The sequence below is a fragment of the Hyperoodon ampullatus genome, assembly GCF_949752795.1.
Source record: "Hyperoodon ampullatus genome assembly, chromosome: 7".
NCBI lineage: Eukaryota > Metazoa > Chordata > Mammalia > Artiodactyla > Ziphiidae > Hyperoodon > Hyperoodon ampullatus.
The window spans coordinates 8,508,286-8,522,920 of record NC_136920.1 but is presented as its reverse complement, the minus strand read 5'-3'; the positions used below and the strand labels follow the sequence as shown (position 1 = coordinate 8,522,920).

The following is a 14,635-nucleotide window of genomic DNA, read 5'->3' as shown; positions in this document are numbered from 1 at the left end:
TGTTTTTGCGTTTGGCAACCCTGAAATGAGGTCTCAGAGTGCTTGAAAAGAGCTTTAAACACCATTTTTTAAAAATGCTGTTTTAGGGACTTCCCTGATGGTCCAGTGGTTAGGACTCCGCACTTCCACTGCGGAGGGCTCAGGTTCGATCCTTGGTCGGAGAACTAAGATCCTGCATGCCACGCAGCACGGCCAAAAAATAAAAATGAAAGAATTAAAAAAACCACTACTTTTGCCCAGGCCCCCTCAACCTGAGTGTGAGCTGGATGATGGGCACCTGGGCCATGGTGGGGGGGTTGATGACCCTCTGAAGCCCCCTCCACTGACTCTCCTCTGCCTTCCAGTCTCAGCCCCTGCGGTGGACGTCATGGCCGTGGACGTGGCAGAATACCACCTGAGCGGTGAGTCCCCGCGACAAACGTGCCATCTCACAGGACCCTCCCACTGGGCCTGGGGGGGGTGATGTCAGTGGGACACCAGTAACGGCCCTGTTTTACTGGTAAGGACTGTCAGTGAGTTGCCCAAGATCACACAGCCTTGGGGATGCCGGGTTGGGGCCAGTCTGAGGTCTCTTTGTCTTTCTGCTCCGGTGGAAGGACTTGAGGGGATCCCCCAGTAGGCCCATGTGCTGCTGCTCCCTAAGGTCGAGCCTGTCACGCTGAATCCACTCCCCTGGGGCCATTCCTGGAGCCAAAGGCGAGGAAACCCAGGAAGGTCGATGTTAGATCCACAGGACATTAAACTCAGAGGTTGCCCAGTCCAGGGATGGCAGCTCCCACCTTCTCCTCGTGTGTGCCCCTGCAGGCACTGAGCTTGGGACCGGCCTCAAGACACCAGACACACTCCAGCTGACGATGGATGGTGTCAGAACTGAAGTACACTCGCCATCTTTTCTCCTTATGTTCCCCTCCCCATTTACAGATGGGAGAAGGCAGGCTCAGCAAAGGAAAGGGACAGTGACTAAGTAAGTAACAGGGTCAGGACATGGACCCAGGTCTCCTGACTCCCAGGCCGGTGCTCCCCATCACTCCAGCTCCTCCCCTAGCTCAGACCCTAGCCAGCCCTGGGCTGAGCTGAAGGACATACAAGGGGGAATTCCCACCTTTCCCAACCCACAGCCAGGAATTTTCACTTTTCACCTACAGGCTCACAGGTCTTGGTCCAGGCGTGGCCATCAGTAAGTGATGAAACCTCTCTGAGCCTCCACTTACTCATCTGTAAAATGGGGACAATGCAGCCTGCCTCAGGGACTGCTGGGAAGATTCAACGAGCGAGCATGTGTGAAGTGCCCAACAGTTTGAACACAGCTCTCCCCGACCTCTGGGCCTTTGCACATGCTGTTCCCTTCCCCTGGGGTACTTACTGCCTCTACCTGGCTAAGGCCTTGAGACTGGTGTGGAGATTTTGAGCACAGATCTGGAGCCAGATTGTCTGGCAGCGAATAGCTCCTCTATCTCTCAGCTTCATCGTCTGTAAAATGGGGATAATAATAGAACCTTCCTCACAGGGTGGTTCTGAGGACTCAGTGGGTTGGTATACATGAAGTGTTTGGAACAGAGCCTGGCGAATAGAAAATAGTAAGGGAACAATTATTACTAAGATTCCTCCTTCCTCATTTCTGGTCTCAGCGCAGACCTCACTTCCCTGGGGAATTCTTCTCATACCTTCCAGAGGCTGGTACGCAATAAAATGAGTAAATAAATGAGCAAATAAATGAGCATTAACTGTCATCATTTCATGTCAGCTTGCTGGGGTTTTTCCTTTCGTGTCCCTGGCCCTGCCCCCCTTTTATGCCAGCCAGGGTGCTGGCTTCAGGCCCTCAGCCCCCGGATCCTCACTCTCAGGGGAGCCTGGTGCTGCTTTGCCACTTTGCCGTGCCCATCGCCTATGTGGACTCTGTGCCCGGGCCCTGGCCCGCCCCCTGGCAGCACCCAAGCCCCTGTGAGCTGGCTGGGGCTGTGTGTGTGTCTAGGTGGGAGCCCCCCTGCACATGCACTTCACTCTCCAGGCACCAGGTACGTTCCCATCCCATCCCCTATTCGCCAGACTCCCCGGACTTCCTGAGAGCCTGGCCAGGTCTTGGCCCTGGGCCCCCGGTAGCTCTTTGTTGTGGTTTTATTTATCCCACAAATTACATTCTCGCAACAGAAGTCAGGAGTAAACAGGTTTGCTCGCTGTCCCTCCATCCGCATCTCTGGCTCTTCCCATCCCTCCCTGGTCCGCCCAGCCCTTGCCCATACGCTGCGTGATTTTTACATCAAAATCATGTGCTTATACCATGTTGGGAATTGTTGTTTTTTTTTTCCCTCTTAACAATGCCTGAAATGATTCTCTGCATTGCCACAGTGACATCCTGATGACCTCAACTGTCATTCTCAAAGCCCAGTGACAGCCCCTCCTGAGACAGCACCACCGGCACCCTTGCTCGGACCTGCAGGCTGTTTCCAGATTTCTGCTGTTATAAATACAGACTCGATGACTCACTCCAGACATAAAACTTGTTGGGATTTTTCCCTTAGAATCAATTCCTTCGGGGTAGAACCACTGGATGGGGATGTTTTTGGTGTCATCTCCTCTTTCTGGATGAGGAGACTGGAGCCAGGGAGGTGAGGTGGCCTCAGGGAGCCAAGGCACCTGCAACACGCTCTCTATTTCTCACCCCTGTGGCCTTGAGCCCATAAATTTTGGGCTGGCCAAAAAGTTCGTTCGGGTTTTCAAACCCGAACGAACTTTTTGGCCAACCCAATAGATGTGTTCTTTAACTGCTATCAGCTTCAGTTCTCCTCTAGAAAGTGGACGTAGGGAACTCGTAGGGTGCTAAGTGCTGCGTGAATGCCAGGGCTGAAGGGTGGGCCCTGCCCTTCTCTGGGGTGAGCAAGTATTGTAGATTCTGGCTGGAGCTGGCTGGGCTCAGCAGAGCAGGGCCCGGCTGGGGCCTCCCACTGCTGGATGATTCCTCCCTACGCAGGCTTTGGGGAGCAGTGGCAGTGGCCCCTCCATCCCCAAATGCCCCCTTCCCTCTCTCTCACTGGGTGCTCTGAATGCTCTGAGCTTTGCACACCCCCCTCTTCCTTCCCTAAACGACTGGTGTGCCTGGCGCCTTGGCCGGCACACTTCGTGCTACTCCTGCATATCCCAGCTTAGGCGTCCCTCTTTGGGAAGCCCTCCTGGGCTGTTCTCATCACGACCCCCATCACTCTTTTGTCTATTTATCTGCCCACCCCACCCCTTAGACTATGAGCCACTTATTAAGGACAGGGACTGGGCCTGGGGCTGACCCGCTCCGCAGGGTGCGCACACATAGTAGGTGCTCAGTGGCTGTGTGATGAGAAATCTCCACCCCTGAAACACCCTCCCCACATCTCTCCGCCCTGCTGCTAGGGAACCGTGCTGGGTGGAGGCCGGGTGGGGCAGTGGTTTTTACCCCTGCTTGCTCTGGACTCTGGCTGCCAGTGTTGGGATCCCAGGGCCACCCCTTCTTGACTCTGTGACCTTGGGCAAGTTCTTGTGTGTCTCAGTTTCCCCATTTGAATCAAGTATAGAGGCAACACTGAGAACGGTTTAGAGAATTATATTTGCCAACAGTGAGATCTTCTGCAACATGAATCCTACTGTCTCATTGGCTGCTTTTGGGAATGCAGGGCCAGGTTTCCCAGAAGAGTGACTTAACATTTATGGTTCTGCCGTGGGCCAAGCTCTGTGCTAGGTGAGGACTTACCCAACACAGTTGAGGGGGTAGTTAATTACTGTTTGGGGACAGTGAGGCTCAGATAAGTGAGATGATTAAAACATCAGTGGACAGAAAGCATTTGAGCATCTGGATTTGTCCCCAAGCCCTGCCCAGCCTACAGCCACCTCGCACGTCTGGCTGAGTTTTTTGTTTGGTTTTTGGTTTTTGGTAACAGCTTTATCAAGATAAAACTCACATGCCATAAATTCACTCACTTAAAGTGTACAATTCAGTGGGCTTCAGTATATTGTGCAACCATCAGCACAAGCAACTTTTAGAATATATTCATCACCCCAAAAATAAACCCCATACTCCACATTTCCCCCTACTCCCCCCAACCCCTGGCAGCCCCTGAAATCACTAATCTACTTTCTGTCTGTATAGATTTGCCTCTTTTGGACATTTCATAGAAATAGAATCATACAACATATGGTCTTGGGGCACTGGCTTCTTTCACTTAGCTTGATGTTTTCAAGGTTCATCCATGTTATAACATGTATCATTTCATTCCTTTTTATTGCTGAATAATATTCCATTGCATGGATGTACTACATTTTATTTTCCTATTCATCAATTGATGGACATTGGATTGTTTTAGATGAGGTCTGAGGCAAAAAGGGGGTCATTTCTTTTTCTCCCCCAAGTTCCCTTCCACTTTCCTCAGATCCCAACAGGCTGCATTGATTATCTGGAAGCAGAAGTCCTCTGAAGGTAGAGAGAACTCAAAGAGGCAAGAAAAACCCCATCTGGGGCTTCCCTGGTGGCACAGTGGTTAAGAATCCGCTTGCCAATGCAGGGGACACGGGTTCGAGCCCTGGTCCGGGAAGATCCCACATGCCGCGGAGCAACTAAGCCCGTGTGCCACAACTACTGAGCCCGCGTGCCTAGAGCCCACGCTCTAAAACAAGAGAAGCCACCACAATGAGAAGCCTGTGCACTGCAACGAAGAGTAGCCCCTGCTCACCTCAACTAGAGAAAAGCCCCTGTGCAGCAACAGAGACCCAGTGCAGCCAAAAATAAAATAAATTAATTAAAAAAAAAAACCCTACCTGTTTAAAGCCTAAGGAATATTTAACCATTGTTCACAGCTCTTCATCTGCTCTACCCAAGTGTCGCTCCTGATAGGAATGTATGTTTTTGTGGAAAGGAGCTAAAAGCAGATATCAGAGGGTGTATAGCTTGTTCAACACTGGATCCCCAGCACCCAGCACAGAACCTGACATAGTAGACACTCAATAAATATTTTTTCAATGAATAAGCAAGTCAGTGCTGAACTACAGGCTTGCTGGGTGGGAATGTGTAACAACTGAGGGGTCCTAGTGCCCATTAAGGAGAGACTGCTCTGCTCTTGTCTTGCAGTCATCAAGAGCCCCCCTGACTGGGAAGTGGGTGTCTATGCTGCCGGGGCCCTGGCACTGCTGGGAATTGCAGCTGTGAGCCTGTGGAAGCTCTGGACATCGGGGAGCTTCCCCAGCCCCTCCCCGTTCCCAAACTATGACTACAGGTACCTTCAGCAGAAGTATGGTGAGAACTATGCAGAGGCCCGGCAGAAGGTGAGGCTTCTGTTCTCATGGGTGCACACTGGACTGTACACCCCACGCCCCAACCGTCCACTCTCAGGACTGGCCCCCACTCCCTCCCCCCTCACTCCCTCCTGGTTAATTTCCTCCTGCGAACAGGGACCCTTGTCCTCCTCCGCATCTCCAACATAGCCCAGTGCTAGGTAATCCATGAATACTTGGCGAATGAATGAATGCTTTCAATTTAAAACACCATCCTGTGAAAAATACAGGAAAATATAAGAAGAAAAACCTCCCCAAATGTCACCACCCAGAGGCAAGCAACTGTGAATTGTCTTCAAACTATTAACATTTTGATTTATTTCTTTCCAATATTTTAAGTCTAGGCCCCTCCCCCCAGTCTTTTTTTCCATGCATAGTTTTTACACAATGGGTGTCATCTCTACATAGAATTTTATACCCTACCCTTTTCATCTCACTTAAAACGGAAGTACTTTCTCATATTGTTGATTGTAAACATTATTTTAATGGCTGCCTAAGATTCCTTTTTATGTATGTGCCATGGTTTACTAAATGCCACTATAAATAATGCAGTAAGTGGTTTACATGTAAAACTTTGTCTTCATTTGGGATTACATACTTTGAATGAATGCCCAGATGTGACATTACTGTATCAGGGAGTATAAACATTTTTAGGGCTTTCTATATATTGCTAAATGCTTCATCACTTAACACTGGCAGAGAATTTTTCTAACATCATGTAGAGTTCCAGAGAGCACAGCCAGAATCTGTTACCAGATAAAGGTCCCACATGCTCGCTCATTTGGGGTTTTGGAAGGAATTATCTCTTGCTCAGCTGGAGGGACTGTAAATTGGAACAACTTTTCCAAAGAGCATTTTGGAAACATGTATCAAAAGCTTTCAAAAGGACTATGTCCTCAGGACTTCCCTGGTGGCACAGTGGTTAAGAATCCGCCTGCCAGTGCAGGGGACACGGGTTCGATCCCCAGTCTGGGAAGATCCCACGTGCCGCGGAACAACTAAGCCCATGCGCGCCACAACTACTGCCTGTGCTCTAGAGCCCGAGAGCCACAACTACTGAGCCCACGTGCCACAACGACTGAAGCCACATGCCTAAAGCCCATGCTCCACAACAAGAGAATCCACCGCGATGAGAAGCCCGCACACCGCAACGAAGAGTAACCCCCACTCGCAGCAACTAGAGAAAGCCCGTGCGCAGCAACGAAGACCCGACACAGTCAAAAATAAAAAATAAATAAAATAGATTAAAAAAAAAAAAAGGACTATGTCCTCTAAGTCAAGATTTTAAGAAAGCTATTCAAGGGAATTACCTGGAGGTCCAGTGGTTAAGACTCTGCACTTCCACTGCAGAGGGCACGGGTTCGTTCCCTAGTTAGGGAGCTAGGATCCCGCATGCCACGCAGCGCAGCCAAAAAAAAAGGAAAGCTATTCAATGCTGCATTGTTTATATTTGTGAAACATTAAAAACAATATAAATGTCCAACAGTAGGGGAATAGTAAAATAAACTATGGCGATCCACTCAATGGCAAATTAAGGGGACCATTAAAAATTATGGTAATGAAGACCATGTACCAACATGGGAGATGCTTACTGTACAAAGGCTTTTGTTTTCTCAAATCCCAAGGTCAACTGAGAGAAAAGAAAAATTTGAATATTAGAGTTAGTGTTATCCAACATGAAAACTTTCTCATGTGGTAGACATTTTTGTAAACTTCCTTTGAGGCTGCTCTGTCATGTATTGAGTATCTGTACTCTAGTTTTCTTACCCGTTCCCCTTCTGCTGGACACTTAGATTGCTAACTACTTTTCCTTTGTATAAACATCACTGCAGTGAACATCTTTATATATGAAACTCAGTCCATATAAATAAACATTTTGAGAAAAAGCTCTCTTACCTCCTGGTTAGGGGAGAGAAAACTGACATGAAATAACAATAAAGAAGGCCCTTCCTAACGAAGGCATGCCCTGTTTTTGTGAAAGGGGAACTTGGAGGTGCCTTGCATGAACAGGGCTTACCGTATCTCTTTGCTGTCTCTTCAATACCATGCCTATTGCCCTTTCGATGCTCCCATGTCCCTTTTTCTCACCCCCAGAGAGTGCCTGCCTGGAATGCCCAGCGGGCCAGCAGTAGGGGGCCACCCAGTCGCAAAGGCAGCCTCAGCATTGAGGACACCTTTGAGAGCATCAGCGAGCTGGGACCCCTGGAGTTGATGGGCCGTGAGCTGGACCTGGCCCCCTATGGGACCCTCCGAAAATCCCAGTCGGCCGACTCCCTGGACTCCATCTCCTCCGTGAGCAACACCTTCGGGCAGGACTTCACGCTGGGCCAGGTGGAGGTGAGCATGGACTACGATGCCGCCTCCCACACCCTCCACGTGGCTGTGCTGCAGGGCAAGGACCTCCTGGAGCGGGAGGAAGCCAGCTTCGAGTCCTGCTTCATGCGCGTCAGCCTGCTGCCGGACGAGCAGATCGTGGGCATTTCCCGGGTAAGTGGGGGCCGGGAGGGCGGGGCAGCCGTGTGCCCTGGGCTCTCACGAGTCCTGCCCAGGCAGGCAGGGGGGCAGGGCCAGGCAGAATCTGAGGAGGGCGCTAGAGAGAAGATTTGGTTGCTGATCCCAGAGCGGAAGGTGCTGGCTCTAGGGAAGACAGAACTGGGAGTTTGGGGCCTCCACCTGCAGGCTCCCATTGTGTGCAGTTCTCAGCAGTCCTGCCACATGAATGCAGTGTGTGTGGTAATTGTCCATTTGTCAATTGTGTCAACTTGGGGACCTGGCAGGGAAGGGATGACAAGCTCATGTTGGCTAATTTGTGGACAGTTTAATAACAGGACTGTTACAATGCTGTGTGTGGGGCGACCTCAGGGATGGCGTGGTACCCTGGCCTGAGGGGATGAGGGGAACGCGAGGTTACCTAGAGACCAGTGTGTGCAGAGGGCCACCTCGATAGGCGCTGTGCCCTTTGGTCCAGAGGCGCCATCTGCTCGCAGCGATCCTGCAGAGAAGGACCTGGAGGAATAAGCACCCCGACCTCCCTTCAACCTCTGGTTTCCCTCCAGTGATCCCTACTGGCTGACCCCACCGGAAGCCAGAGGCCTAGGGAGCCTGTTGATGCAGCCCATGGAGGTCAGCCCCTGGGGCCGAAAGCAGGGGGGACGGTGCAGAATAAGCCAGGAGGGGCAAGGAGAGGGACCCAGCACACCCCCCAGGTTACCCCTCCATGATCCGCCCCCCTTGCTGAGAGAGAGAGAGGTCTACGTGAGACACCCTGCTGCCCAGCACCCGCGGGCGAGGTCAGCCCATCACGGGCTCTGACCAGAGCAGGAGGATCCTGAGGTCAAGTGGCTCTGGCTCCTCAGAGACCCACCCGTGTCCAGTCCTGTTTCCTATGCTGAAATTGGCTGCTTCTCAGAGGTGGAGACTGTCATTCCTTTCCTGCCCCACCCTGCCTCCCTCACTCTAGGAGGGTCTAGAACCAACCACCAGGGCGTATGTAGGGCCGAGAAGGGGAGGCCAGCTTCAGAGAGGCAGTCCAGTGGGTGATTAGGAGCAGGACCCTGGAGCCTGACTGCCTGGGTTCAAATCCTGGTTCCCTACTTCCTAGAAGTATGACCTTGGGTGAGTCACTTAAGCACTCTGTGACTCAGTTTTCCCATATGTCAAGTCAGCATCATAGTGCTTCAGGAAATGCAGAGTCCTGAGCCCAGTCCTTGGTAAGCGCTCAATGGATTGTCGTCTGTCAGGACCATGAAGGGTTCCTGTTGAGCCCAGATCCACGCTGCCCGTGCCCTCAGCTGCCTGGAGGACCTGGGTGGTTCTGGACGCATCCCTTGAGGCAGCATGTTGACAGCAGCCACCACGGCCTGATGTATGCTGAGAACGTGGTTCACAGAGCCCAACACATCTGTGACCCTCTCATTAGCCCCAGTGATGGGGGATGGATTGAGGGCATCTTACAGATGAGGAAACTGAGGCTCAGGAAAGTGCTTTGCCCACGACAACCCCAGCAAGTGAGCAGGAGCTCCAGGACTCCACCCCAGGGGTCTCCACATGCTCATAAAGTGCAACGTACTTTCCCTGGTGGCGCAGTGGTTGAGAGTCCGCCTGCCAATGCAGGGGACACGGGTTCGTGCCCCGGTCTGGGAGGATCCCACATGCCGTGGAGCGGCTGGGCCCGTGGGCCATGGCCGCTGAGCCTGCGCGTCCGGAGCCTGTGCTCCGCGACGGGAGAGGCCACAGCAGTGAGAGGCCCGCGTACCGCAAAAAAAAAAAAAAAAAAAGTGCAACGTACAGAGAATGGATCGTCAGGGAGCCTGTGCTCCTATGGGCAGGGGACAGTCAAGGGGCTAATTTGGCCAGAGGAAGGAATTTATGGCCAAAGATGGTGAAAAGCCTGAATGTCAGGGTCAGGATCAGGAGGTGGGCTTTATCCCATGAAGGAAGGGTCGCCCTTGGTTCTCAAGCAGGTGATTGGGTAGGGGATGTAGCTCCCAGGGCGCAGGGTAAGAAGAGGCTTCTCCGGCCCAGACAGTGACCGCAGAGCGCGGCTCAGGGCACCTGGAGGTGCCGACAGATTTATTCCCAAGAATGCAGGCTTCTTAGCATCACAGCCCAGCCAATCCCAGTGAGTGGGTGGCTGCCCCCAGGTTGGGCAGCCCCCCGGCATCAGGCGAGCTGCCAGGGATGAGATCTCCTCTCTTAAAATATCGCCAGGCAGTGACCAAAGCAGCCCCCCACGGAAGGGGGATCAGTGCCCACAAATGCACCTTCCCAGAGGGCCCGCCCATGGCTTCCTGGGAAGAGACCAGTGGCGCCCACCAGGCAGGACTAGGCTTAGAAACAGAGTCTGCCCAGCCTTGCCTCGTCACTCCATCGGCCCATCCACTCCATAACGTTCAGAGAGTCCTAGGCCAGGCCCCATGCGGGATGGGACATCAGTGACTCTCAACTTCGAAGACAGTTACCCATACTCGCTGCATGCCTGGCCCAGGGCTGGACTTGAACACGTGCAAGAAAGATGGCCAGCTCAGCCGGCACATTGCAAGGGTTCTGTGGACCCATGGGCACCGAGGATGGGAATTAGTTGGGATCAGCTTGTGGAAGCTTTGAATGCCAGGCCACTAGATTGGCCACCACTGAGAAGAGGACAAGGGGCTTTTATATCATCAGGGCTGAGCCACCAAAGGAAGGATTGGCATTGCAGACGCTAGCCCGGGTCTCCAGACTCCCCATCCAGTGCTCACTCCCTACCATGGCCTTGCAGGCACCTGGCTGCCACCTCCTCCCCAGCTTTGGACCTCCTTCCACCACTCTTTCTGCAGATCCAGAGGAACGCCTACTCCATCTTCTTCGACGAGAAGTTCTCCATCCCCCTGGACCCTGCAGCCCTGGAGGAGAAGAGCCTGCGGTTTTCCGTGTTTGGCATCGATGAAGATGAGCGGAATGTGAGCACAGGGGTGGTGGAGCTGAAGCTTTCTGTGCTTGACCTCCCGCTGCAGCCCTTCGGCGGCTGGCTCTACCTACAGGACCAGAACAAGGTAAGCCCGCCCACCTGCCTGTGCCTGAGGACGGCGTCATACGTGTACACTGTAGAGGAGGGAAGCCACTGTCCTCGCAGCAGCCTGAACACCAGCATCTTTAGGAGATTAGAGAAAGAGCTGAGCCACACTCAGGGAAACTCAGTTTACTGCATGCAGATGAAAGGCACCCTGACCACCGTTTATAGCCCTTCTACTGCTCCTACCACCAAACCTTTAGAAGCTCTACTCCTGTAGATCTTCTGTTAGGGAAGTACTCCTCTGGCCCTCAAGTGAGTTATTTCAGACAGAGGCCAAGCTGCAGTTTACCGTCGTAAATGTAGCAGTGCTTAGGGAGCATCACTGTTATTTAAGCAAATGATCTACTAATTCCAGTCCACCTGGACCTGTAAGTGCTACTACCAGAGAATGTTGTCTCTGGTCTGGAATGAGGGAACATAACTGCATTTTGTTGCTGCATTTGACAGGCAACCTCTGGCCTTCCTTCCCAGGCAGGACCCATACCCGGTACAAGGCAGGGATGGTGCTGTGGAGCGGGGGAGGGGTCCCTTTCTCGATCCCACCAGCCTGGTGCCCTGGTGTAAGGGGCCCCAAGAGTAGCAACTTCTCAGTGGAGAAGGAAGCTGCTGCCTTTCCCTGGGCCCCTCAAGTCCAGGGGCAGAAGCCCTCTGAGTCACCCGCCTGTCCTCCAGGCCGCCGACGCTGTGGGCGAGATCCTGCTGTCCCTCAGCTACCTCCCAACGGCCGAGCGCCTTACAGTGGTCGTGGTGAAAGCCAAGAATCTCATCTGGACCAACGACAAGACCACAGCGGGTGAGACCCTCCTGGCTGCCTGGCTCCTTCGTGGGGCAGGTGGGAGCCGTGGCCCAGCTGCTAAGCCCTGGGCACCTGGAGGCATCAGCAGGTGTAGGGCACAGTGCCAGGCCCCCCACCCCTGGCTTTGGCTGGGCTCAGGAGCCATGCACAGTGGGAAGATTAATCTAGCTGGGGAAACATGGGAACCACAGAGACTGGCAGGGAGTCCCTGTGGGGGAGGGATGGGAGTCTGAGAGCAGGAGGCTGGGGCACTGGTATGAAAACAAGGTAGGCGTTTCCCAGAGGCTGGACTGCATCCCAGATCCCAAACGGGGACCAGGGCCACCGAGATGGTGTGGGTGCCAGGCAGGACCTGATGCGTCAGGTCTGCAGGAGCCTCAGCCCCGAGTAACTGAAAACTGAGGGCTGCAGGAGGCTGACTGGGAGCCTGGGGGACCCGGGTCCAGGCAGGTGCAGCAAGGACACCCAGTGGGTGGTAAGTGATGAGCAGACAGCGACTCGTTATTCCAGAGCTGCATGTCCTTGAGTCAGGCTCCACTGAGCGGGCACCGGGTGACTTGGGGCTGACATCTGCGTTTGGGCCATTTATAGAATGAAAAGTGGTGGGTCTGCTGAGCTCCCCAGAGCCTCATGTGAGGGGAGCACTCGTGCGGGCTGGGGGGCTGGCTGCCTGAGTCCAAAGCCCAGCTCTTCTCCTGACTCACACGTGAGCCTCAGTTTTCTCATCTGTAAAATAGGAAGGCAATAAAGGACTGATGTCAGGACTGCAGGCGAGAGTGGCCAGTGAGCCGCTGTGACCGGGCAGGTCTATGCCAAGTGAGTGTAGCACCGGCTCTCACCCCCACCCCCCTCCCCGCCCACAGACCCCTTCGTCAAGGTGTACCTGCTGCAGGATGGGAGGAAAATGAGCAAAAAGAAGACGGCTGTGAAGAGGGACGACCCTAACCCAGTGTTCAATGAAGCCATGATCTTCTCAGTGCCAGCCATTGTGCTCCAGGTGAGGGGGGATGACGCAGGGGGGGGGCCCTCTATCCCCTCCAGTCTATCTCCTCAGAGCTCCTGCAGGGTGTGATGGTTTGCCTTAAGGCATCACCTTTCTAGTCGAGAAGCGTGTATTGAGCACCTACTAGGTACCAGCCCTCTGGTGGGTGCTGGGGACACGGGCATTGCTTCCTTGGCGCTCACAAGGGACGGGCAGGAAAGTCTCCAGACAATCCCCATCCACTAAGAGCATGCCAGACCTTGGCCGTCAGGGGAGGCCTCTGCAGGTGGGGGTAGTAGCTAAGCTGAGATCTGTGGGAAGACAGTTCCCGGTGGAGGGAACTGCAAAGGACTAGGGATGAGCCAGGACTGACCCAACGCCCAGAGCTCTGGCCCTAAATCTCCCGAGGTTCTGCCTACAGAGGCCCTGTGGAGCTCCCCAGACGCCCCCTGGCCTTCAGCAGGCGATGTACCCCAGGGAGACCTCCTCCCAGCACAGATGTCACAGGCCAAGGGTGGGAGGACTGCAGAGGATGTGCCCTGGGCCACAGAAGTGGCCCGGCTTGCATGTCTCAGAGGATGGGGAGCTCACCACCTTCCCTCACTCCCTCCTTCCATCCTTGGGCCTTCCTGACCACGTGAGAAAGTCCTTTTGTGCCTTGAGCCAAAACTTGCCCCTTGGCCCTGGGGCTATACAGAAACCCCCTAATCTCCCCTCTTAGGATAGCCGGTCTGAATTTGAAAGCCCAGAACCCTGACACACTCTGGGTGTTCGTAATCCAGGCAGACATCTCAGCATCCCTGGTGGGTCCTGCCTTGCCACCCTCATGGGACAGGCCACCCATCTGCCCCCTGCTTCCCTGGGTGTTCATAGTGACACTACTCCTACGCCACAGCCTCCTAGGGCGAGACACTTCTTGGGACCGGAGGTGGGGGAAGGGGAGGGGGAGGGGGAGGGGAAGGAGAGAAGTCAGGCTAGGTTCCAGTTTCAGCTTCACCACTTTGATCTCAAGCAAGTTCTTTCCCTTTCTGTTATGAGTCCAACATACGATAATCTCAGGATTAACAACAGACATCTATAATGCTCTGACTGTGTGCAGGCACTGTTCTAAGTGCTTTACACCTTTTAACTCATTTCGTTCCCAGAACAGGTGGGAACTATGATTATCACCATTTTACAGATGGGGAAACTGAGGTAGGAAGAGCCCAAGTCACTGCCCAAGGTCACGCAGCAAGGAAGTGGTGAAGCCAGCATTTGCATCTGGGCTGTGAGGTTAGACAGGTCAGAGGTGAGGATTCACGGGGCCGTGCCTGGCACCCCGCTGGGGCCTGGGGGCCATGCAGGACCTCTGGTACTGCCCCTGGTCCTAGCACCCATGTCACTTCCTCCCCAGGACCTGTCTCTCCGTGTGACGGTAGCTGAGAGCAGCAGTGATGGCCGTGGGGACAACGTGGGCCATGTCATCATTGGGCCGTCGGCCAGTGGCATGGGCACCACGCACTGGAACCAGATGCTGGCCACGCTGCGCAGGCCCGTGTCCATGTGGCACCCTGTCCGGCGAAACTAGCAGCCGGGGCAGGGCCCGGGTGGGCACCGGAGCCCGGCATGAACTCAGCTCCAGCACCCTTCTTTGTAGTCTGGCTGGAACCATGAACACTGGGGTCCCCTGGTGGAGTCCCCAAGAGCCATCTTGGTCCCTCTATCCAGGCTGCAGTGGAGGAACAGGCCTGGTTGGATGTCTAGGGACCCAGGGTTGTCTCCCACTGAGGACCAGCCATGGCTGGGCCAGGGCCTGGGGAGGGCAGCCAGGCATTGGCCCACTGTGCTCCCATTTTGAGCCCCCCAGCAGGCCTGTCCCTTAGCCTTGGGGGGACCTTGGCCTCTCAGAGCTCCCCACATCCCATCCCTGCTGGGAGGCCATGCACAAGGACCATGAGTCTTGGAGGCCAGGTGCTGTGCAAGGCACAGGCTGGGGTGACGTGAACAAGGCACAGCCCCTAGGACATCGGGA

At 54.1% G+C, this 14,635-nt stretch overlaps 1 protein-coding gene across 1 annotated transcript; it reads left to right on the top strand.

Moving 5' to 3' along the window:
• Positions 1–361: 361 nt before the first annotated feature.
• Positions 362–14,191, top strand: SYT12 (synaptotagmin 12; the record flags this gene model as incomplete). Its single annotated transcript, XM_079707525.1, has 7 exons — positions 362–401; positions 5,090–5,283; positions 7,387–7,779; positions 10,611–10,826; positions 11,519–11,639; positions 12,506–12,639; positions 14,018–14,191. Exons 1-7 carry the CDS (start codon positions 368–370, stop codon positions 14,189–14,191), a joined length of 1,266 nt encoding a protein of 421 aa, XP_079563651.1. The 5' UTR covers positions 362–367.
• Between the last annotated feature and the right edge of the window lie 444 nt (positions 14,192–14,635).